At 35.9% G+C, this 27331-nt stretch overlaps 1 protein-coding gene across 1 annotated transcript in view; it reads left to right on the top strand.

The window, feature by feature from the left end:
• MEGF9 (multiple EGF like domains 9) overlaps positions 1–27331 on the top strand; it is a 91082-nt gene that overhangs the window by 46033 nt on the left and 17718 nt on the right. The window contains exon 3 of the mRNA XM_012771669.3: positions 24552–24691. Within this exon, the coding sequence (XP_012627123.2) occupies positions 24552–24691 (140 nt within the window). The remainder of the gene's footprint in view (positions 1–24551; positions 24692–27331) is intronic.

Genomic DNA, 27331 nt, shown 5'->3' with positions numbered 1-27331 from the left:
TACTGCTTAATGATGGGGATACATTCTGAGAAACATCTTTAGGATGGGAGCATCATAGAATGTACTCCGCAAACCTAGACAGTATAGCCTATTATATACCTAGGCTATACGGTATAGCCTATTGCTCCTAGGCTACAAACCTGTACAGCATGTTGCTATACTTGAATACTGTAGGCAGTTATAACAAAATGTTAAATATTTTTGTATGTAAACATATCTAAAAATAGAAAAGATACAGCAAAAATATGGTATAAAAGATAAAAACATGGTACACCTGTCTAGGTGAATGGAGCTTGCAGGACTGGAAGTTGCTCTGGGTGAGTCAGTGAGTGAATACTGAGTGAATGGGAAGGCCTAAGACATTATTGTATGCTACTGTAGACTTTATAGATACTGTACATTTTGGCCACACTAAATTTATAAAACAAATTTCTTCAATAATAAACTAACCTTAGCTTACTGTAACTTTTTTACCTTACAAACTTTTGAATTTTTTAAAACTTTTTTACTCTTCAGTAATAACACAGCTTAAAACACACATACAAAAATATTTTCTTTCTTTGTATCCTTATTCTATAAGCTTTTTTCTATTTAAATTTTTTTTATTTTTTAAACTTTTTAGTTAAAATCTAAGACACAAACACATATAGCCTAGGCCTACACAGAATGAGGATCATCAGTAGTATTGTCTTTCATCTCCACATCTTGCCCCACTGGAAGGTCTTCAGGGGCAGTAACACGTATGGAGCTGTCATCTCCTATGATAACAGTGCCTTCTTCTGGAGGCAATACCTCCTGAGGAGCCTGCCTGAGGCTGTTTTGCAGTTGAATTTTTTTTTTTAATAAGTAGAAGTACATTCTAACTTAGTGATAAAAAGCATAGTATAGTAAATAGATAAACCAGTAACATAGTCATTTATTATCATCAAGTATTAGGTACTGTACGTAATTGTATGAACTATATTTTTATATGACTGGCAGAGCAGTAGGTGTCTTACATCAACATCACCATAAACATGTAAGTAATATGTTGTGCTACAATGTTACCACAACTATGACCTCACTAGGTGATAGGAATTTTTCAGCTTCATAATTATCTTAGAGATCCACTGTTGTATACTCAGTACTTCGTTGACCGAAATGTCATTATTTTTACCTGGTTTGTATGATTTATATTGTCTGTGTGTGCCTGATAGGTTCTGTTGTCCTTTGTAGGGTTTTTGTTTGTTTTTGTTTTTTGAGACAGGGTCTCTCTCTGTTGCCCAGGCTGGAGTGCAGTGGGTCATCATAGCTCACTGTAACCTCAAACTCCTGGGCTCAAGTGATCTTCCTGCTTCAGCCTCCTGAGTAGCTGGGACTACAGGCATGCATCATCACACCTGACTAATTTTTAAAAATTTTTTATACAGATAAGGTCTTGCTATGTTGCCCAGGCTGGTTTCTTTATTTAATGAGGTAACGCATGCTTTGATTATATATTATCAGCATAAAGTCAAAATATGTGGATTTCTCAAATCCTTTACTATCTTCTTCCAAGTAAAACTGGAAGGACCTTGCTTCCCCTGCAGCTTGTGCAAATAATGGCTGTTTTCTCTCTCTTTCTCTTATCTCTGGACTTGGAGTTGGAATAGGTATCTTCCTTCCTCATCATTGCTACTCTCAGAGTACTCTTCCCTTCCTCCTTCCTAAAAGTCCCCTTCAAAGCTCATGGCAGCAGACTGTGTTGTTACACCTCGTTGCTGCTATTCCTGCTCCTGGGCACCACCCTTAATTTTTTAGGCATGGCTCATCGTTACCTCTCTGACACTACATTGGCCATAATTTTAGATGATTGCAGTATCTATAAATGATCCCAACAATATTTGGCCTCTCAGTTTCTTGACTTCTCTTCCAATAGGTTTTCCTTCATGCTCCTTCCAATCTTTATTTCTTTTATTTGTCCTATTTCTTGTTTGTCTTTGGCCCCAGGGATAGGCATATTCAATTTTGGAGATAAATTTGTACTTATTTTTTATAGGTTACTACAGAGTAACTTTTGTTTATTTAGGTTTTAATAATATTATTTCAGAGTATCAGGCCATTTGTCAGAATAAGTAATGTATCACAAAAGTTGTTTTAAAGCCTATACTTAAAGGAAGTCTTTACAAGGAAGGCATAGGAGCTTTAAGTCCACATAGCTCTAAGCACTGAATTTCTTAGTACCAGAGAGGAAGTTAAGTTGATATGAAACTAGAAGAACAGAAATGGGAAGTTGCAGGACTACGTGCTTTGCAAGAAAATATGGGTGAACTAGGAGGAAACACTTTTATGTTCTGCTCTGCTATAAATTATGTGTGGGTAGGTTAAGGAAGACAGGAAATTATAAGCAAGTACTATGATGTGTAGTAGAAAGGGAGTGGAATCTCCCTTCCACTCCCAAGAGTGGAATGGATTCCATTCTTGATTCAGCCATTAACTAACTATATGGCCATGATTAAGCTATTTGACCTCTTTGAACCTCAGTATTTTTATCTGTAAAATGCAATTAATGTGTCTAACATGAAGGAGTTTTGTGAGAATACAGTTAGAAAGGATGAGATCTAGTGTTTGGTAATATAATAGGGTGACTACAGTTAACAATGATTTATTATATATTTCAAAATAGCTAGAAGAGTAGATTTTGAATGTTCTCAACACAAAGAAATGATAAATGTTTAAAATTATGGATGTCCCAGTTACCTAGATTTGATCATTACATATTGTATGCTTGTGTCAAAATATCACATGTGCCCCGTAAGTATGTACAACTATTATATATCTATAAAAATTAAACAATTTTGAAAGAGAGAATGAAATTTTGTTTGTGTGTAGGTATCCACTTACACTGTGACTATTCGTAATAGATTTAGCTCAATAATTCCCTAAGAGTTGAATCTGTCTTTAAAAAAATGGCAAGGAATAAAATTAATGTTATATGAAAGAAAAGGATTAAGTCAGCCACACTTGGGTATGAGTAGATATTGGGATATTTGTTTTTTATTGGTAGACCAAAGAATTTTTCATTATAACAGGAAAAAAATAGCTTATTTTCTTTAATTTTCATTTAAAAATCTATTATTCCTTTTAAAACTGAACGTTCTCTATTTTAGTATGATAATAATAGCTTAAGTTAAACACATGCCAGGTACTATCTTCAGTCCTTTGCAATTATCAACTTATTTAATTCTCATAGCAACCATATGTTTGGCACTATTATTGTTCTCATTGGTATAGAAAAAAAATGCAAGTTAGGTAATTTGCCTAATTTACTAGGTAAAAGCCAGTAAGTAAGAGAGTTGAGATTAATACATTTGCCAGTTTGGATCTAGAGTATTTACTCCTTTCCACTATGCTGGTACAACTTTTCTCAAAACCTCAGTTTTTTTTGTTTTTTTTTTTTGAGACAAGAGTCTCACTTTGTTGCCCAGGCTAGAGTGAGTGCCATGGCGTTAGCCTAGCTCACAGCAACCTCAAACTCCTGGGCTCAAGCAATCCTCCTGCCTCAGCCTCCCAAGTAGCTGGGACTACAGGCATGGGCCACCATGCCCAGCTAATTTTTTCTATATATTTTTTAGTTGGCCAATTAATTTCTTCCTATTTATAGTAGAGACTGGGTCTCGCTCTTGCTCAGGCTAGTTTCAAACTCCTGATCTTAAGCAATCTGCCCTCCTCGGCCTCCCAGAGTGCTAGGATTACAGGTGTGAGCCACCACGCCCGGCCAAAACCTCAGATATTGAGCAGAACATAGTATTGTAAGAAACTCTGATGCTGTGGTGCAGAATACTTGATATTTTCTAGGTGTTTTCTAGTTGTCCCCTGGTAATAAGACCCTTATCCTAGTCATGCTATACTTGGTAAGGACTAATCCCAGTTTTATCTTAGTAAAAATAGAGAACATGAGAGGATCAGCTCTTTGATGAAAAAGTATCAATTGCATTATCTATTATATTGCCCTCTCTTTGTATTAGGCACTTTGTAGTAAAAACAATATTGCTTTTGCTCTTGTCAAGAAATGTATAATCTCTCTTCCTTATCTGATCTGGTCTGATGTCATCTCCTCTTCCTCATCCGGTCTGGTCTGGTCTCGAGTTTTAATTTCAATAATGTTATTTTTATTTTTAGAATATCTATGTTGATATTTTGCAAAGCCACATGTCTGGCTAATAATGTCTTGTTATTTTCTGGTTTTACTTGTTTTTAATATTGTTTGGCATATTAAAAAAAAGAATGTAGAATCTATACAAAACTAAAAGACACAAAACTAGTGGAATGTAATACAAAATATTATAGTTTATAAATATATGCTTAATTTGTAAGTATAGTAATTTAAAGTAGGAAAAGAACAGGGGTAGGCAGAAGTGATAGGAAAGGCTTTACAGAGAAGGTGGGAACTGATATGTGCCTTGCAGGTTATGATGTAGAGAGGCAGAGAAATCAGAAAACTTATCAGGAGAAAAACCTTGAGAATTCAGGTGCATTTCCCAAGATTCTACAATGAGATGAGAAATCTGATCTCCTAACACCTACTCAAATTCTATTCTGTCTTGACCTCCATGTTTTCTCTTTAAAAATAAAAGTAGAAAAGTGGACTCAGTTTTATCCTGATTCTCTCATATGTTGAAAGTCCGTGAAACTAAAAACTGACTTTTAAAAAATTCATCTCCCTGTTCTTTATGCTTTTCAGTGGGAGTTGTCCCAGTGAGGGTAGATTTTGGCTGCAGGATCCAGATGTGGGTTGAGCCCTGTCTTTGTGTGCAAACACAAAGTCCTTTATGCACTGACAGATGGCCACCCCCTCACATCACCGTTGGTGTTCCAACCTGTTTAATTGGAAGGAGTTGGTCTACAATATCTGAACTTTTCATTTTGCTTTTGTAACACATTTCTAATGTTTTCCTGATTCACATTTTGACATATGTTTTAAAAATGAATGGAGAAATCAGATAGCATTTTATCTCAAAAATCAATATGCCTAATGAGAACCTGAATCTCTTCATATAGCTCTTAAAATATCATCAGGGCTGACTTTAAATATAGGCAATTATGTACTAATTTGAGATTCTTTAATGTATTTATGGTAGGTTAGTGTACAAGGTGCATCCTTTTAGACTGTCTTAGTAAGATAGCAAAGAAGTTCTGTCGTGCTCTAATATCCTTTTCCATTAAATCTGTGGTTGCTGCTATACAGTAAGTCCTCACTTGACATCATCCGTAGGTTCTGGGAAACTAACTTTGAGTGAAAAGAGGATAACACAACCAGTTTTACCATAGGATGATTGATACAAACAAGGGTTAAGTTCATCCGTTCTGTGTAATGTGACATGTGAAAAATAAAAGCAACAAAATTTTTTTAGAAGAAAAAATTAAAAAAAAAGAGTTAAGTTCATATATTTCCTATATTTCTGGTCACAAAAACATTAACCACACTTCTAAATAAAGACCTAAAATATTTCTAATATTAAACATGGTAATAAATGTGAGCTATACATACATGAAAGATTAGTAAACATAAGTAAGAAAATTATTTAACCAGTTATTCCAGTTCAGGGTCACAGGTGGTTGGAGAGCATCCGAGCAGCTCAGGGTGCAAGGCGGGAAACAGCCCTTTACAGGATGCCATTCCGTGTCAGGGCACGCATACATACACACACCCACACTCACACTGGGACAGTTTGGACGTGCCAATTAACCTAATGTGCACAACTTTGGAATGTGGGAAGAAAACAGAGTACCCAGAGAAAACCCACAAAGACATGGGGAGAATATGCAAACTCCACACAAACAGTGGCTCCAACTGGAAATCCATTTTTTTTCTCATCAAAGATAGTGTAACTGATAATGTAACAAAACTACATTATTCCAGGACTTGCTGTACAGTGTATTTTGAAACACAGTCAGCCCTCCCAATCCATTCACAGATTCAACCAATGCAGATTGAAAATATTAGGAAAAAAAATAACAATGCAATAATTAAAATAACACAAATTAAAAAAATACAGTATAACAACTATTTACATAGCATTTACATTTTATTAGGTATTATAAGTTATCTGGAGATGACTTAAATTATCCGGGAGGATGTGCATAGGTCATATGCAAATACTCCACTATTTTATATAAAGACCTTGAGCATCTTTGGATTTTGGTACCAAGTGGTCCTGGAAGCAATCCCCCTCAGGTACTGGGAGACAACTGTATTTACTACTTTGCATTTTAATTGTGGGAATGTGCCCCAGAATGGAAGGCAAACTTTTACTTATTAAATAAATTAATGACAAAATAAATTTCAAATAGAAAGATGACAAAACAGCTCCAAGGCTCACATTCATATAGGGCTCTGAAAATCATCTCATGTGTAATACTCAGGAATAACAGCTGCTTGTGCAAACTCTTATTTATTTGCCAGTAATTCTGGAAGTTCAAGAAAAAAGTTGTTTGATAACTAGAAACAATTAACAATTTAGGAAAGTTTTGTCATTTTATTCACTAATTGTTTCATTTAATAAAGACATTGCATTTGCCAACTATATGTCTAAAGACATTATCTCTGTTCTCAAGGAACTTACTGGCTAGTGGAAAGATAGACATGCAAATAAAATGTGAGTATTCACAAAGTGCACAAGGAGATTCAGGGAGGTCTTAAGAGAGGAAGCTGTGTTTGAATTGAGATTTGAAGAGTAGAAGTTTGTATGAAAGAAAAAGACATCTTTAGCAGATTGCAAGTTGTTCACTATTTCCCAAAGGCAAAGCTTGGTAGTGGTGACAGTGGAGAATGGGTTGAAAGAGAGTAGGAGATGACAGGAGATGAAACTTTTGTCTGTTTGTCTACTGTTATATCTCTAACACCTAGAAACGTGCCTGGCATGTGGTAGACGCTCAGTTAATACTTGATGAATGAACAGAATGAGTGAATGAAGGATAAATGGGGGCAGACCATGAAGGCCCTGATGTGCCAAGTAAATCCATATATCCACTGAGGAATATTGAACAAGAGATGACATTGGACTTGCTTTTTAGAAAAATCACTCTGCCAGAAGGCTGATGGATAGAGTGAGCTCTGGCAAGGAGACCAGTGAGAAGACTGTTGTAACAATCTAAGCAAGAGAGGTTAAAGGCCTGATCTAAGGCATTGATATTGGTGTTAACAATGGTGCTAGATAGGAGGGAACCAATTTAACAGAAATTTGGAAGATGAAATCTATGGGACTAAACGCGTTGCTTGTACGTATGGTATAAGAGAGTACATGGTGGGGTTGGAGAGAGAAATGACTCCATGTTTCTTTCTGACTTGGGCACATAAGTGAAGAGATAAACCATTGACTAGATAAAGAATACAGGTAGATAAGCAAGTTGGAGGGAGATGATGATGATGTTAGAATTCAAACATGTTGATTTGGTAGTGACTGGGGACATTCAGATAGAGATGTCTGATAGACATTTGCATGCACGTTGTGTGCCAAACTCAAGAAATCTAAACAAGCATGTTCTTATGCTACTTTGTAGGAGAATAGAACAAAGCCTCATAGATTCAATTTTATTTTAAAATAGCTATTCTATACCCCAATCATTATTTTTACAGGTATACCAATTTCTACTTTAAATTACTTTTTTGGGGTACATTTCAATATTTTTTTGCTTGAAAGTGGAATTTTTAAAGTGAGCCATCTTGGTCAAAAGGTAACTGATCTGAGCCTTTATCTTATTGTGGCTCACTTGTTTCAATCAATGTTTGTACAGTGCCAGATGGTTTATGTCTTAAAAGATATTTTAAGCATATTATACCAAATATCATGTTAAGTTCATGGAAAAATAAATTAGACTAAAGTTTGAATGTTAATAGGGGATCAGAAAGGGGTTTGTTCAGAAAAATACCCTGTTTATGTTGAGATTTAAACATGAACAATGCATATTTAATGCAGTCTGGAAAGCTCCGTGTGTTTTTTGGTACATTTTTGTCATAAAGTCTACATTTAATACAGGGCATAATTTGCAGTCCTGGTCTTCTAATTATTAATTAGATATCAGCTGTAGTAGTCAAATGAATGAAAAAAAGGCCATTTTTTTCCAGCTCTTGGTAATCATTGTGAACATTAACATGTCACCTTGTTACTAAATATGGCATTTATGTATAGGTACTTTAATAAACCTTGTGAGAGACAAAGACAATGGTTCTCATTCCAAAGGAGCTTCTGGTGTAGTAAGAGCACTAAGAAACATAGATAAATAGTTATAATACAAAGCAAATATTGACCCATATCACAAAATACAGAATAAAGATAAGAAGTTAAGGGGAGTAAGAAGCTGGGAGACATCACTAATAGGTGGAAAAATCAGACCTGAATTCATTGAGAAGGTAACTTTTGACCCATCTTTGAAGAAAGGGAAAGATTTAGACACACAAAAATGGAAAAGGTGGGAAAGGACTTTACAGAACAGGAAAGAGCAAGATTACCATCACAGAGATGTGCTCACTCAAGACGCCAAGTAGAAGAGGAGTGGGGGCAGGTGAGTCTGCTAAGTACTGTTGGGGTCACGTCACAGAGAGCCTTAAGGGCAAGAAAGACCATTTGGGTTTTATTTACTAAGCAATTTTTCAGCAGGAGAAGGATCAGCACTGTGTTGTGGCACTAGTACAGTGAGTAGAAACAAGGAGAGAGAGATTAGAAGCAGAGCAAAAACTACCAAGAGCCAAAATTAGTGTGATAATAGTGAGAATGGAGAGAATATTGAAAGAATGGAGAAAGTCAGAATGGTGATGTGCTATGATAGTGGTGTTTCTGTGCATAATTCTCTAGAAATTTTGTGATTTTTGCATTAATATGTGCATACAAATCTAAAGGTAGTTTGTATTTCTAAGTTGGATCTATGGAAATGCTCAGTCCTAGTGTTCCTTCTCAGGTCCACACTGTCTCCCTATGCTTACCATTCTTCCTTTGTTGCAGGCTGCAGGAATCTGCTTTCCTGTGCTTCAGAAGTTGTTACCACCCACTGTATCCCCTGGGATTTTTATTCCTCCATAAGCCTTGCTGCTGAGTGTCAAACAGTGTCCCCATACCCACATTCTTTCTGTGCTGCTGAAAATAAATCCAAGGGCCCTTTATCTTTCAAACGTTTTAAAAACTATTAGTCTTTGTAAGGAGGCCTTTGAAGGTAGCAATGGATATGGGGAAATTGAAAGCTTATATAATTGGCAAACTTTTCCACAAATAGGGTTCAATTATAGCCATATTTCTTCTATTTTTCTAGTTAATTGCTCTGACCCTCTTATGCCTCAAGAGCATAAAGTCTAAGTACTCTCCTCTTTAGGCAACCCATTCTCCCATGGTTAGTTACTAACTGTCCAATAATTCTAGGGGCCAATCCTCCTGTGATGCCAGATATAAGCGGAATGCGATTCTGATCAGTTCACTAATACTGTTGTTTCTCGCTGCTCCATGGAATTGGCGGGTTGAAGCCTGGTCCCTGAGCAACCTGATGAATGATGCTTGATCACTGCTGTGATGAGGCTTTAACTGGTCCAGATCCTTGCAGAGGCAGCAATGATTCTTTGAGGGAGGATGAACCCACTTCCTTAGTGCCAGGTTGTTTCCTGGATGCTCTAAATTGGGGCTCCTAAGTTATAGATCTTAACAATCAGCTCCTTCAGTTTGTATGTGCAGCCACATCCCAGTGTGTAAGCCAGCTCCAACAGTACTTGTCAAGGACATTTTGTAGAATCTTTTCACTAACAAACCCCCAGTTTTCCTCCTCCCCAAAGGTGAGACACTTTTCTTTACTCAAAACGCAAAGGGTCTTGTTAAACCCTTCTTTTAGGGCAGTGGGGACTGTTCACTCTATACTTAAGTTAGCTAAAGGAAATCTAATTTAAATGATTCCTCACACAGTCAAAAGGATCTGCTTCAAGGTTATTTTTTATCTCTGCCCAAATGGCAAAGCAAATGCAAACTTCTCTTGCTAAAGAAGAAAGAAATCACAAATTTAATCTCTATTTAAACATCTCTCTCATAGGACATTTTACTACACTTAAAGAGTTTCAAAACCTTATAAGCATGTAGTGTCTTCTCACTGTAGTTTGGCTTCCTTCTAAGATGAAAATACCATACAACTTGGCAAATACTACTAACATTATTACTACCACCATCAACTCCAGAATGAACAGCATTAACATTTATTGACTGTTTACTATGTGCCAGACTAAATGCTTCACATGTACAATCTTGTAAGGATAAAATAACAATTGAAGTGGTATATTGTTTTATAGATGGAGAAACTGAGACTAATTTGCCCCCAAACAGATAACTAGTAAGTGGCAGAAACAAACTCAAATCAATACCTGTCTAACCATCCTGCATTCAATAGGTCCCGGTGTTTGTTAATTGATTAACTGAACCACTGCTTATTTTCTAAATAAGCCTGATAACCATTCTTTAAGTTTAGCTATCATACAGACAGATTCCTAGCATTAAAAAAATTATCTTTTGAGTGACCAAGATAATATCATCAGTAATAAGTCATGGAAATCATGTACCCCCTAATATGAATATGATCAGTTGAGACAGGTATGTTACCTTTGTGATAGTGTTACTCAAAATTTATAACCTCATTCAAATTGTGACAGGTCCAAATTGAGGGCCTTCTTACAAAATACCTGACCAGTACTTTCCAAAAGGTTCAAGGTCATAAGAGACAGGAAAGACCAAGAAACTGTCAGATTGGAAGAGGCTAAGGAGACATGATGAGTAAATGCAAGGTAATATTCTAGATTGGATTCTAGAACAGAAAAAGGACACTAATAGAAAAATTAGGGAAATCTGAATAGTTAATAGTATTATTATACTAATGTTAATTTCTCAGTTTTGATAAATATGTCATGGCTATATAAGAAGTTAAACGTTAGGGGCAGTTGGGTGAATGGTATATGATAACTCTGTATTATCTTTGTAACTCTTTTTTAAATCTAATATTATTTCAAAATAAAAAGTTAATAGACTTGTTATTTGGAACAGGCATTCAAGGGAAAATAGTATTATTGTCTAATTGTGAGGGCAAAGTTGGTCCTAGTGATAATTCTTAGCTTTAAGTCCAGAAGAGAAATCAGGATAAGGAAGTAAACTTACTTTGTTGACATGAGGATGAGGACCTGCCATTTTAGATGTATAACATTGTGGTTCAAACATACAAATTTGTACCCTGTTTTAATATTATTTTTTTCTGAAGTTTTAAAAGAGAAGCTTCTGAAACTCATGTCAGTAGACATATACTGAAATAGAAGGACTCTTGTTCCCACAGAGAAGGCTTTGTCTTCTTGTGTCCCTTGAAAGAAAATTAAATCAGCACGACTTTTTCCATCTCAGATGGCTTTTTTCATAGCAAGAAATATGTTTCCTAGAGGATAGAGAGAACTATGGGGTAGTTCAGCTTTTTTCTCCCAGGATATGATTTCAACTCAAAATACCTAAATTTGTCAGTGCCAGATAGAGATTTGGACTTCAAATTTCTTTAGATTTCCTATAAAAAAGGGACATAAGTGCTTCAGCCATGATTATTTTGACATTTAAAGTATATACACCTAGTTTTACAATCAGGAATTCTATTATTATGGCTCTATATAGATTAAATTAATTATCTGGTATGATATATTTCATGTGTTTCAACAATTGGGTTTTTCAAGCTTGTACCTATGTTTGCAGTAGGTTTCCAGGGAATGTTAATTACTAATATGTGTGAAGTCATTTACAATGACGAGTATTCTTTTCTCCTGTACATTTTCTTGTTTGATTCTAACACCAATTCTAAGAGTTAGATAAGATGTTTATCCATCAAATTACAGATGAGAAATAACAATCAAAAAGGTTACATGATAAGCCCAAGCTTGGATGGCTATTAAATACCAAAATGAGGAGAGTTAATTGAACGTCTTAGCAGCCAAATTACTTAGCAACATGGCATAACTAATAAATGGCAGAACTTAGATTTGAGCCCAGTTCTCTCTGGCTCCAAGACTCTTCCCACTGTACCCTGAAATAGAATGGGCACGATTAGATGTGGCAGTCTGAGTGTCTCAATGTGAGTGCAAGGCTGGGTGTGGGTGAGCATGATTCATCAATTTAGGTACTAGTCCATGGAGATACAAATCTAGAAATCAGATCTGGGCTACAATGAAAATAAATATTGCATAGAAGGCAAGAAGAAGTAATGAGAGTGTACATAGAGAATCATTTGATAGGAAAAGGCAGGAATTAGGACATTATAAATATTAAAGCTGAGCCCATGGTTTTAGATATCAGAACACCTGACGTGGGGTTTAAATGGCAAGTGTTGGGTATGTAAAAAGTCTGAAAGTAAGTGTCATGGACCTAGTCATTTGGGCAGGCAGTGGGGAGGCAGGGCAACTGGGACCAGGAGCCAGGTATTAAGAAACTAAGGGAAATAGTTATAATTCAGTCATTAAGAATATAGGGGACTGGTCAGGCATGGTGGCTCACATCTGTAATCCTAGCACATTGGGAGGCCAAGATGGGAGGATTGCTTAAAGCCAGGAATTTGAGATAAGCCTGGGCAATAAGTGAGAAAAGTGAGACCCTGTCTCTAGAAAAAAAAAAAAATTAACCACTCATGGTGGTGCACACCTGTAGTCCTAGCTTCTTAGGAGGCTGAGGCAGGAGAATCGCTTGAGCCAAGGAGTTTGAGGTTGCTGAGAGCTATGATGACATTACTGTATTCCAGCCTGGGCAACAGAGCAAGACTCTGTCTCAAAACAAACAAACAACCAACCAAGAATATAGGGGACTAAGGTCAAAAGAACCAGTACCAAATGGGACTTGATGACTGACCACTGAGGTTGACTGTCGTAAGTACCGTCTTCTTAAATCAGGATTGATACCAAATTAAGGATTCAGCACTAAGCCTGGAGGTTGAAATTAAGCAGCTTTACCAGACAGGGTTAGGGATATTTAAGAAAATAATGAAATAAGTACAGTGACTTTTTTCCCAGTTAATCTAATGCAGTGGTTCTCTAATTATAGTCCTCAGACCAGCAATATCAGCATAACTTGGGGATTGGCTAGAAATGCAAATTCCAGGGCCCAACCCCAGACCTACTGAATCAAAACTCTGGGATAGCAGCATGCTAAAGTTTGAGAACTACTGACTAGTGGACAATATGTTGGCCCCAAAACCCTAAGGGCAGCTTATATGCAGATGGAAACCAAAAGTTAAAAAAGAAGAGGCTTGTTTGAGGCTTTTTAACCTCTACTCTTTGTTTATATGAGGATTATATAAGCTAAAGAGGCCCTTTTGGCAGGGTCACAATAGAATATTGGGGTTAATTAAACACAATGGATTTTTCTTTGCAGGTTAGTACATTTTTTTTCCCTGTCTGCTTCTCTCTGTCCTACTTTAAAGAACAAACCCAATGGAAAACTATCTTACAAGGTTGATTGGCCTATCATGGGCCAATCATTAAGTGTCTCATTTTGATCACCTAGAATGAATATCCTATTTCTGAGATTCTGAGGGGTTTATTTAAATGTGACATAAAGTATCATGGAATATGACATATAATATGGCTGGATACTTTCCAGACACTCCTTGTATATTCTCTGTTTTATAACTGAGGAAACTGAAGCATAAAGAGATTAAGTAATTTACTTAAGATCATGTGACTAGCAGATGATAAAGCCAGGATTTGAATCTAGGTATTCTAGCTCCAGAGTTCCTACTCTTAACTATTTCACTAAAATACTCTCTAAAATTAAAAAAATAAATAAATAAAAATAAAGGAAAATATTGATAAATTCAACTACATTTAAATTAAGAATATCTGTTTATCAAATGACTTTTTAAAGAAAGTATAATATAATAAAAACACAAGTCACAAACTGTGAGAAGATAATTATAGCACATGAAACTGACAAAAGATTGCTTTTCCAGAAATACCTAAAGAACTTCTACAAGTCAATGTCAAAAATACTTGGGCAGACTCTTCATAGAAGAGGAAACTCACATAGCCAATAACTGTGAAAACATGCTCCATCCTCAATAATCAGAAGAATGCAATTTAAACCACAATGTGGTACCATTTCAAGCTGCCAGATTGGCAGAAATTTTAAAGCTGACAGTATCAACTGTTCGTGAGGATGTAGAGCAATGAGACTATCATTCTGTCGTTGATGGGAAGGTATATTGTTACCACCACATTGGAAAACAGGCCTTGCCGCCAGGTGTGGTAGTACATGCCTGTAGTCCTGGCTACTTTGAGTGGCTGAGGCAGGAGGATTGCTTGAGCCCAAGAGTTAGAGGTTGTAGTACGCTATGATCGCTTCTCTGAATAGCCACTGTACCCCCCACCATTGGCAACACAGTGAGACTCTATCTCCAAAAAAACAAAAATAAAACAATAAGTTGAACGTGGCCTAGTAAAACTGATCATGCACAAACCCTGTTACCTAGAAGTTCCATTTCTTGGTATACACCCTAGAAAAAATTATGCTCATGCATACCAGAAGACACATACAGAAGGTTTATAGAAGCATTATTAACAATAGCTTAAAAATGAAACAACCAAAATGTTTAGGAGAATAATTAAATGAATAATGTTATACTCATGTGAAGAATGTAATAATGAAAAATGAATGACTGTATACAAATTTACATTAATCTTAAAAACATAATACTATATTGAGGGGGAAAACAAGTCAAAGAAGAATGCATAATGATTTTTTTTTATTTCATTTTTTAATTTTTATTTTTTTTCATTAAAAGGAGTTTTATTGACTAGCTCGAGCTAGGGTCCGAGTCTCAGAGCGCCAATCGCAGTGGCCTCTATTCTGACAAGGACCCATAATGGTTTTTATTAATATAAAGTTTAAGAGCAGGTAAAACTACATGATATAATATTTAGTAATATATAGAGATGGTAAAGCTCTTAAAGAACTAAAGAATGGTTAACATAAAATGTAGTTGCTTCTGGGCAAGAGAAGAAGATGCTTTTGAGGAGGGCTATACAAGGGGTTTCAAATGTCTTGGTAGTAGGTGTCAAAGTGTTGATTTTATCATCTGTCTTTAAATTGCCTTGTCTTTATGTACTTCTGTATGAATGGTATGTTTCACAATTTTAAAATGAAGATTGTCAATAAAGTTGTTAGGGAAAATAAAAAAAAAACTTTGTAAGGAAATTGACTGGAATAGGAATATTTGCAAATAGTGCTAGATACACCTAGGAAACTAAAGCTCTCAAGTCTAAAAATGTATTGAGACAGATTAGAAACAATGTATCATTTCTTTGGCAATTAAATTTTTAAAACTCTCTTTCATTAGAAGACAGATATTTAAATAACTGACAATTGAGCCAGGAGAGGGTTAACATAAAAAGCTTCTTCTGGGAGTGTTGAAAGTCTATTAAAATGAATACATAAAACCTTCTGACCTGCTTTTATTAAGTGCATAGAGGTAATCTACAATACAGGAGAGAAAGAGAAAACGCTCTATTAGGAGACAAAAGACCTAGGTTCTAACTATGACTGCCATTTGGCTGTGTGACTTTGAAAATTGAGTCAGTTCACATTGCTGAAGCTCTACCAACTGGGGATATTGATAATATTAATATTTTGTCATATATGGAGTTCCTACTATTTGGAAAGTGCTTAAATATAAATATGTAATTTTAATCTTAATAATGTTTTCAAATAGGGATTATTATTATTTTTCAAATACAAAACTTGTTCAATATTCAAACAGCTAGAAAATAGTAAAGCCAAGACTTATGAATGTCACAGAATTATTGTAAGGACTATATTCAGTAATGCATATATAAATATTATGCTGTGTGTTTTATTTATAACCCTGTAGTAGGAACTCAATCAAGGTTAATGTTACCTTCTGGCCACTCCATCCCCTATAAGGTTCAGAACTCAAAGACTTAGAACTTGAGTATAAAGGACTTGGTCCTCAGCACTGTCAATATCAACATTTCAAGTTAAGCAGGTTTTGCTTGCTGATCTGGAAACTGAGCCACCACTTATGCTGTCATTTCCCTGAGAAAATGATTTCTAAATTATAGGCACTACAAGTTAATTTTTGGAACACCACGTGTACTCAAATCAGGTATTTATAATCATCCTTTAATGAAGCAAATCTTATACAGTGGTAACAAAAGAATATAAATGTTAACGTATCTGAGAAGCAATTTCTTTTTAAGATGATACCTCCACCTCATGTTTTATCTCTACACTTTCTCTTCTCAAAATGACTTTTGTTTTTTTTTTTTTTTTTTTTTTTTTTCTCCAAACAAGTCAGTTGTCTGAGTCAAAATGACTTTTGAAATGCAGAAATGTCTTATCAAATAATGGAGTAATGGTGTGGGTTTGAGAATTCTTATGGTTGTATTACTTTGGTTTTTGAAAAAAAGTGAAGGAAGTAAAAAATAACTGTCTTAGTTGAATGCAGTGAGCTTTAATTGTACCACTGCATGCCCACTCCAGCATGGGCAATAGAGTGAGATCCCATCTCTAAAAAAATAAAAAATTTAAAAAATTTAATAATTCCTTCATGATAAAACTTTTAACAAGTTAGGTATAGAAGGAACATACTTCAACATGATAAAGGCCACATATATGACAAAGCCATAGCCAACATTATAGTGAATGGGGAAAATATAAAAGCTTTCCCTATAATATCTGGAATAAGACAAGGATCCCCACTTTCACTGCTTTTATTCAACATAGTACTGGAAGTCCTAGCCAGAGTATTAGGCAAGAGAAAGAAAGGGCATCAAAATTGGGAAAGAGGAAATCAAATTGTCCCTGTTTGTAGATGACATGATCCTTTATATAGAAAACCCCAAATCTCCACAAAAAAGCTGTTAAAACAGGTAAGCAAATTCATTAAGGTTATAAGGAACAAAATCAACACACAAAAAATCAATGTTTCTATATACCAACAATGAACTAGTGGAAAAGGAAACCAAAAAAGCCATCCCATTTACAATAGCTACAAAAAACCCCCAAATTCCAAGGAATAAATTTAACCAAGAAGGTAAAAAATCTCTACAAGGAAAAGTATAAAACACTGATAAAAGAAATTAAAGAGAATACACAAAAATGTAAAGATGTTCCATGTTTATGGATTAGAAGAATTAATATTGTGAAAATGACCATACTACCAAAAATAGTCTACAGATTCAGTGTCATCCCTATCAAAATACCCATGACATTCTTCACAGAAATATAAAAAATAATTCTAAAATTGTTACGGAATCACAAAAGACCTTGAATAGCCAATCCTGAGCATGAAGAAAAAAGTTAGAGGCATCATACTACCAGACTTCAAAATATACTACAAAGCCACAATAATCCAAACAGCATGGCACTGGCATAAAAACAGACACATAGACCAGTGGAACAGAATAGAAAATGCAAAAACAAATCCATGTATTTACAACCAGCTGATCTTCAGCAGATGCCAAGAATACATATAGGGGAAAGGACACCCTCTTCAATAAATGGTGTTGGGAAAACTGGATATCCATATGGAGAAAAATGAAACTAGACCTCCTCTCTCACCATATATAAAAATCAATTGAAAATGGATTAAAGACTTAAATGTAAGATCCAAAACTATGAAACTACTAGCAGAAGACATAAGGGAAATGCTTCAGGACATTACTCTGGGCAAAGATTTTTATGGAGAAGACCTCAAAAGCACAGGCAGCAAAAGCAAAAATAAACAAATGGGATTATATCAAGCTAAAATTTTTTTGCATAGCAAAGGAAACAACAGAGTGAAAAGACAACCTGCATAATGGGAAAAATATTTGCAAACTATTCATCCAACAAGGGATTAATATCTACGATATACAAGGACCAAACAAAAACCAAATCGTTTAAAAAATGGACAAAAGATCCGAATACACATTTCTCAAAAGAACACATACAAATGGCCAAAAGGTATATAAAAAAAGTACTCAATATTGCTAATCAATAGGGAAATGCAAATTGAAACCACAATGTGATATCATCTCACCCCAGTTAGAATGGCTATTATCAAAAAGACAAAAAGTAGCAAATGGAGGCTAGAGTGAGTGCCATGGATCAGCCTAGCTCACAGCAACCTCAAACTCCTGGGCTCAAGCGATCCTCCTGCCTCCACCTCCCGAGTAGCTGGGACTACAGGCATGCACCACCATGCCCGGCTAATTTTTTCTATATATATTAGTTGGCCAATTAATTTCTTTCTATTTATAGTAGAGACGGGGTCTTGCTCTTGCTCAGGCTGGTTACGAACTCCTGACCTCCAGCAATCCGCCCACCTCGGCCTCCCAGAGTGCTAGGATTACAGGCGTGAGCCACCGCGCCGGCCTCCCATGTTTATTATAGCACTATTCACAATAGCCAAGATATGTAATCAACCTAACTGTCTATCAGTAGATGAATGGATAAAGAAAATGTGGTGTGTGTGTGCACGCGCATGTGCATTTGTATATGTGCAATGGAACATTAACCATCAAAAAGAATGCAATTCTGTCATTCGTGGCAACATGGATGACTGTGGAGGACATTATGTTACGTGCAATAAGCCAGGCACATAAAGGTAAATACCTCATGCTCTCACTCATATGCAAAAGCTAAAAAAAGTTGATTTCATGAAAGTAGGGAGTAGACAGACTAGCAGTTACTAGAGGTAAAAAAGGTAAGGGGGAGGGAAGGATAACTAAAGATTGGTTAACAGATATAAAAGTATTTATGTATCGAAATATCATACTGTACTCAATAAATATGTACAATTATTATGTGTAAATTAAAAATAATAATAAAAGGAAAAAAGCCACTCAGCAATGGGCTGATAGTCAAGGCATGGTGAACCCCTGCCATTTAACCCCTGCCAATTATTATGTGTAAATTAAAAATAATAATAAAAGGAAAAAAGCCACTCAGCAATGGGCTGATAGTCAAGGCATGGTGAACCCCTGCCATTTAAGTGTAAAAACAGCCAGCCAAAGACAATACATAAATGAATGGCTGTGTTCCAATAAAATTTATTGGAAGTTTGTGGCAGGCAGGATTTGGCTCTATTGTTCAGATTAATCATTATGACTGATGGAGTGTTGTACTCATGGGAAAGTTTTCCAGAGGCTAAGACATTGTGTCAATGAGAGGTTGTTATTGTTTCAGGACAATTCTCTAAAGGTCTCTTGTACTTCTGCAAGCAGAGAGCACTGGCTGACTTTGTTCTGGTACTATTTATTCAAACAATCTTGGAAAATAAAGATAATATCTTCCTCTGTAGTAAAGGACAGATTTGCTGATTGTCCAGTATAATAAAAATTAAGCCTCCCTCCTAGGCAAAGATCAGTTGGTCTTGCCGACCATTATAAAAGATCTGGATTCTCTGAGTTTGAGTTTGGGGTTCTTCTTCTGAAACCCCTCACCTCACATATAAGCATTGCTGGCCCTCTGTGCATTACCATCGGGAATTGAAGTTTGAGGACATGGTATAAAGGCTGATAATCTAACGACTGCTGTTACTGTGAGGAATAAACTGTCCTCTGTCTCTGAGGGGAAAAAAAGAATTTCTGTCTGAATATGGATTTCCTCTAAACATATTTTAGACTATTTGCCCTCAAAAATACAAGGAATGTTTAGAATAATAGCCCAATGTTTTCAACAATAAAGCTATCCTTTTTCCTCCAGAAAAGAAGCTTTGCTCATTGCATAATGATCTTTTCCATGACTGTAGAAGGACAGAGGAACACTAAATGCAGAGAATTTTTTGCCAAAATGTCCAATTATTGAGGTTTTTAATAACAAAAAGGAGAAACTATTATTTTCATTACCTCTACAAAACCATGACCCAAACATGAGATTAAGAGTTGTTAACAACTTTTAATTTTTCTCCTCAAATAAAAACTTTTTATAGCTACTTTTTAAATTTTAATATATTGAGAGAGCTTGTAATCAGCAATTTTCCATTTATTTCAGACTATTTTAATTAGTATTTTCAGTCTTTTCTGAAACCAAATTGGTTTTAGTTACTAAAACTGAGGCAGAAGAAGAAAATTAATACATTTGTCTATTTTTTCTATTTCTTATTCTTTCTGTGTCAGAGTGCCAACATGTATTACTGTCTGAGGAAGAGGAATGAGGAAAAGCAAGACTCCTGAATGACCTTAAATGAATTAATTTCCCCTAATTAGAACTATGTATATCTTTTTAGTTATTCTGTGACTGCTTGAATTAAAGTTGATAATATGATATCTAAAGATATACATGCACACGTAATTTATATATTGTAAATCTTAGGGAAAAAATAGACAATGTTCTTGATAACAAAACACATGCCAAGACATTTGGCAATTTAGAAATAAATCATTAATTAGTTGGTAAAAAGCATGTCAGATCTGGCTGGCTTTGATTTCACCTAATGTAGGATTTTGGAGATTCTTTCCCTTCTCAATTTTAAAATTTTCTTTCCAAAAATTGTTTCTGTCATATGTTCATAATGTACTCTCTTTTCCTAGCCACTTTTCGGTACCAAATTAATAATTCCTTAATTTTTTTCCTTGCCATTTTTTAGGTTCATTAACAAGATTTTAAAAGTAAATAATTTAGAGTCTTCTTCCCTGTTTTTGCCTACTGGGAATTTTAACCTATTTTCCGTACAATTCTCAGAAAATATTCAAGATCTAGGATCATTGTCATCATCTTCATAGTTGCTTTCATTTTTGAATACTGAGTATATGCTGGCCACTGTGCTAAGCGCTTTGTGTATGCAATCTTTAATTCTTCCAATAACCCTACAAAGATTGGTATAATTAACTTTATTTTACAAGTGAGAATGCTAAGACTAAGAGAGAATAAGTATTTCCCACCAGCTAGTAACTAGCAGAGCTGGAATATGAACCAAGTTCTCTCTGTCTCCTCAGGCTGTCTTTTTTCTTTTTTCCATAAAACTTCCCTTCCTGTATTATACCTTTCCCACCCAATCAATGTGATTATAAAATAATGGAAAGTCTGAAGATGCTCCACCCATTCATCTTAAACAGAAGCTTTTAAAAGACAATTTGGTTAGTATTTGTATGACATCAATATGTACCATATCTCGAGATGATACACCATTGAATTTCCTTTTGAAAAATTAACAATTCATGTTGTAAAATATGTTATTTGTTTACATACATTTTAAGAAATACTTTTTTTAAAAGTGTTAAAACCTTGAAATAGTTGTTCACACTGGCAAGTATGTCAATTCTATAACTAAGCATTGATACCATAGAAAATCTGAGAATCCCATCTGGGATAATTTAAAAAATGTGTAGTATATGCATAGTTATACTTAGTAGAGCTTAGCTATATAATGCTTATGCTTCCTTTATGAATATTCTATATTCCTCTTTCTCATATAATTCTCTGTGCTATATTAGTACTTTCCTAGTAACACATGTCTTTAAGAAGTGACACCAGATGAGCAAATTCTATCTTAAATTCTTTGTTAGCTGATCTCAGTAGGTTTCTGATTTATATTCAAAATCCAGTTTTGCACCTTTGTCCTCCAGATATGAACCTATGAATCTTTGGTTGTTTCATTTCAAATCTATGGATAAGCATTTAAGTGGTCTGCCAGCAAGCCTTTTTTTGTTTCATCGCATGTATATTATTGACCTTTGCTTCAGAAAGCATGCAACAGTCTTTAACAGAGAGAGCCCATGAAAGGGAGTGTTGTAAAGCCTTTATTCTATAAAAGAAGTTACACAGACAAAGCTTTATATTTGCTGAGTGATTTAATTCTCCCCTCCCCCTTATGGGGTCTCACTATGTTGCCCAGGCTATATAGTGCAGTGGCTATTCACAGGCATAATCATAGTACACTGCAGCCTTAAACTCCTGGGCTCAAACGATCTCCCCACCTCAACCTCCTACGTAGCTGGTACTATAGGCACATGATACTGCCCCTGGCTAATTTATTTTATTTTATTTTATTTTATTTTATTTTATTTTATTTTATTTTATTTTATTTTATTTAGAGAAGGGGTCTCCCTATGTTGCCCAGGCTGGTCTCGAACTCTGGCCTCAAGCGATCCTCCCACCTCAGCTTCCCAAGTAACTGGAATTATAGGCATGAGCTACTAAGTCCAGCTAATTTAATTCTTATACATGCAGAAATTAGCCTTGGGCCATGAGTAGCATGGTAGAAAAGCACTCCTAGTGCAGTCTTACAACCAAACTTCCCTACTTAATTCTATACTTTTTTTTTTTTTTTAAAGAGAGAAAAGTGCCTCCTTTCTTGTTGTTTTAAAATCTACCAACGAGGCTGGGCACGGTGGCTCACACCTGTAATCTTAGCACTCTGGGAGGCCGAAGCGGGAGGCTCACTCAACGTCAGGAGTTCGAAACCAGCCTGAGCAAGAGCAAGACCCTACTAAAAATAGAAAGAAATTAATTGGCCAACTAAAAATATATAGAAAAAATTAGCTGGGCATGGTGGTGCATGCCTGTAGTCCCAGATACTCGGGAGGCTGAGGCGGGAGTATCGCCTGAGCTCAGGAGTTTGAGGTTGCTGTGAACTAGGCTGATGCTATGGCACTCTAGCCTGGGCAATAGAGTGAAACTCTGTCTCAAAAAAAAAAATTTACCAAGGAAAAACTAAAGCATGGTGTCTAGACTTAGTCAACTACTTTATCAGGATTCATGAAGTCATTCATGGATTTTTTTTTTTTAATTAGCAATCAGGGAACAGATTCTCCAGAGAAAAAGATGCCTGCTTAAGTCAGTCTTTTGAGTGACCAGAGCAGAGTTATGAAGGGAAAGCTCACGTATACGAATAGCAACTACTTTGGGACTACTGGCTATATTATGGTTAGGAGCTATTATTAAGTGATTTTTGTATTCTAAAGTAATATCTTTTTCTTGTGTGTGGTGGGTTAGGCAAACACTATTTGTAAAAGTAACTCTTTATCTTTTTGTATACTGAATAATCTAATATATTTAGAGGAATGAGGAGAAAGCATCTTGATTAACATTTTAAAAACCTTGGCAGTTGGCTTAGGAAGTGTTGTTTGCCATTCTTTGAAAGGTACATTATATCCTTTGTAATTGTCAGATAGTATAGAGGGACTTAAATTGACTGGTTCCTTCTTATTGAGTCATAAGATATTCCTAAATTTCATTTTTGATGAATACAGATTTTCTTTGCTAGATCTTTTTTTTTTTTTTTTTTTTTTTTTTTGAGACAGAGTCTCACTTTGTTGTCCAGGCTAGAGTGAGTGCCGTGGCATCAGTCTAGCTCACAGCAACCTCAAACTCCTGGGCTCAAGTGATCCTCCTGCCTCAGCCTCCCGAGTAGCTGGTACAGGCATGCACCACCATGCCCGGCTAATTTTTTCTATATATATCAGTTGGCCAATTAATTTTCTTTCTATTTATGGTAGAGATGGGGTCTCGCTCTTGCTCAGGCTGGTTTTGAACTCCTGACCTCGAGCAATCCACCTGCCTCGGCCTCCCAGAGAGCTAGGATTACAGGCATGAGCTACCGTGCCCGGCCTCTTTGCTAGATCTTTAAGTACCTTGGGGTATTCTTGTGTAAGGCTGTATATATGTATGTGTGTGGAGTTTCTTTTCTTTATTGCAAAGTTACTTAAGAAACATGCTTGGTAATGTAAATTTCTCTTGCTTTATTAAAAAACAATGCTCATCTTCTATACTATGATGAGTACAGATTTTAATTAAGCTTTAACTAAATATCAAAATATTTGGACTTGTATCTCTGAGAGCCTTGGACTTTGTTAGACTGCATATTCTCTTCAAGCAGTAAGATTTATCAGCTTTTGTTAAGGAAGAAATTTACTGAAAGCACCTGAAATTTACTGATGGTGAGAAAAGAGACTATGATTTACTCTGGCCAAGGCAGAAACAGCATCACTGGAGTTAGAACCTATGTAGATGGTCAGTTGTGATGCGTGGGATCTACAAAATGAAGCTTGATACCCAAGTGGATATCAGGTTATTTGGGAGACAAATTTTTTTATACAAATTTAGAGTTAAACTTAAGGGTAGATAGTATGGTATAGAGGGAAAAGTCTGGCTTTGTGTAAATAAACCTTACTTACTAGCTGTGGACAATAACTTTAACCTCTTTGAATTCTCTCAATAATAAAATGAGGATTATGACCTCCACCTAGTAGAAATACCTAGAGCATTAGAGAGAATATATATTTACTGGCACAGGCCCTCAATAAATGGTGGCTCATTGTTTTCATTATTACTATCATCATCATTATTATGAGTCCTGCTTTTAGATGCCTCGATTTTACATTTTCTGTAAAATTATGTGTTAGCTAAGAAATTATATAATGCAATGTAATGCACAGCTTTAAATAGGAATACAGAAATTGACAGGTGATTTCTTAGGATATAAGGCTTTGAGATATGGTAAGTATATACTATTTACATGAGCCTGGCTTTCTTTCCTTTCTGGGATGGTAGGCAATAAAACTGTTAAACTAATTTAATTTTGTTCGTTGTCTTTACTTTTATTTGCAGTTTTGGAAAATGCCAATGCAAAGTGGGTGTCATTGGCTCTTCATGTGACCAATGCCAAGATGGATATTTTGGCTTTAGCAAGAATGGCTGCTTTCCCTGCCAGTGCAATAATCGGTCCACCAGTTGTGATGCCCTCACAGGTACATACTTTCCTTAACTTTGTTATGTAATTATTCCACTGTTCTTTTCATTTTGAAATCTTTCAGTGATAAGTTGATTCTTCCCAAATAGTTTGTAAGGGCTTTCTCTTCTAAGTAGGATGTAATAGATCACAGCAAACCAAACTCTTACTACAATAACTTGAAAAAATACACATGCTTGGGAAACATAGCAAGACCCTGTGTCTACCAAAATTAAAAAAAAAAAAACAAACAAAAACCAATTAGCTGGGCATGCTGATGCGTGCCTCCTAGCTACTTGGCAAGCTGAAGTGGAAGGATCACTTGAGCTTAGGAGTTTGAGGTTACAGTGAGCTATGATCAGGCCACTGCACTGTAGCCTAGGTGACAGAGTTTGAGACCCTGTCTGGGGGGGGGGGGAGAAAGAGGGAAGAAAAAAGTATATAAATTTCAAAAATCATATTGGTTGGAGAGTGATGGAAGCAAGGAGAACCACATGAACTAACATGCCAGAAAGGGTAGAACTCTTCCTAGTTAAGCTGATAATCACCAATCATTTTTTTTCCAGGGGCCATTTCCTTACTCTGGGCACAGGCTAGGGAGCAGACTTGGCCCAAGCAAAGGAATTCTTCCTGAGGAAAGAGATACAAGAAGAGCTTTTGGCAGTCATTTGAGACTTGCTTGATGGTTAGAAACTAGAGGAGCCCTGAGCACAAGGCTGGTTTTCCCATAGGACATTAGCTGACTATGCATAAGATGGAAGCCTGGGCCAGAAAGGAGGAAAGAAATCTCTTTCAGTCTTGTGCTGAGGAGACAAAATTTCTTTAGAGAGGGCCTGCTACAACATACAACCATCTGTCTCTCAATATATCACCAGACTCCAAAGGTATGTGGAGTGGGACCTAGGCCCAAACCACCAAAGGCCAATACTGAATCTCTTGTAATCTTTTAGGGCTGGGGAGATACAGGCTTGTTAGGCTCTCAAAAGCCTTACAGGGCCATGGCCATGACCAAGAAATAGTGATGAACCAGAGGTGAACTTACTCATATTAAAATTGCAGTCCATCCTCAACCCACCTTAATTTCTGATTGGATTGAGTTGATCTTCTCATTGTATCTACCTAACAGAGGAAAGGCGGAGCCCTCTCTGCTACTTTTATATACCATGTCTGGCATATAGTAAAAAATACTAGACAATGCAGAGACAGGAAAGTGTGACTAATAATAAAGAGAAAAAATAAACAATGGAAACAGACCCACAGATGACCCAGATGTTAGAGTTAGCAAACAAAGACTTTAAAATAACTAAAATTAACATTTTAAGAAAATAGAGGAAAAGTCAGACAAAATAGGTTAAAAGAGGCAAAATTTCAGTAGAGACTTGGAATCTAAAAAAAAAAAAATCAAATGAACAATCTAGAACTGAAAAATACAAGATGTGAATTAATAGCTCATTGCATGGATATAACAGCAGATTGTACACAGTGAAGACAAAGTTAGTAGACTCGAATATAGCACAGTTAAAAATATCCAAACTGAAGCATTTGGAGAAAATGCAGTAGAAAGAACAGAGCAGGAAAGACATGTGGGACACAGTCAAAAGATCTAACATAAATGTAATTCAGCCAGGAGCCAGTGGCTCATGCCTGTAACCCAAACACTTTGGAAGGCTGTGGTAGGAGGATCACTTGAGGCCAGATGTTCAAGAACAGCCTGGGCAACAAAGCAAGACTCCATCTCTACAAAAATGAAAAAAATTAGCTGGGCATAGTAGCATGTGCCTGTAGTCCCAGCTATTTGGGAGATTGAGGTGGGAGTATTGCTTGAACCCAGGAGTTTGAGGTTACAGTTAGCTATGATCGTGTTACTGCACTCTAGCCAGGTCAACAGAGTAAGACTCTGTTTCTTTAAAAAAAAAAAGTAATTGTAATTTAAGACCCAAAAAGAGATAAAAGAGATACTGGGTCAGAGCAATATCTGAAGAGATAATGGCCAAGAATTTTCTAAATTGGTGAAAGATACCACCCCACAAATGAAAAAAGCCCAGCAAACCCCAAGCAATATAAAACCAAAGAAAACCATATTTAGACAAACTGCTAAAAACTAAAGTTAATTAACTTCTAATCTTCAATATTCCTAAATATAAAGATTAGGGGTACTTCCTTGGAAACCTTTTTTTCCCTGACTAAAAAATCAGGACATACTTAGCCTTACAAATACAAGTGTTTTTATGAGGACAGAGTAGCAGAACATTTAAAATTGAAAGTACTCTGGAAAAATCTCTATTGAAAGATTATTCTTTATTCTAATCCTCTATAGAGAAACAAATTGATTTATAAGAAATTATGTATTTTTTACTTTTATGTGATCTGGTTCCTGCCTACTTGCCAGTTTTATCTTGTGCAATGTTTTCCCCTTTACATGTGTGATCCAGTCACACTGGCTTTTATTTCTAAAAGAAGCTATGTTTCTTTGTCCCAGGGTTCTCATTCATGATCTTTCCTCTGCCTAGAATGGTCTTTCTAATCCACTTCTACCCCCATTCTTGACCCCTTTGCCTTATGAAATCATATTCTTCTTCAGGTCTTCAATTAAAGGTCACTTCATTAGAAAGCATTTCCTGATGCTCTACGCTCAGTGACAATTCTCCTATTATATGCT

The sequence above is a fragment of the Microcebus murinus genome, chromosome 12 (genome assembly GCF_040939455.1).
Source record: "Microcebus murinus isolate Inina chromosome 12, M.murinus_Inina_mat1.0, whole genome shotgun sequence".
Taxonomy (NCBI): domain Eukaryota; kingdom Metazoa; phylum Chordata; class Mammalia; order Primates; family Cheirogaleidae; genus Microcebus; species Microcebus murinus.
This window is presented reverse-complemented; position numbering and strand designations above follow the sequence as displayed.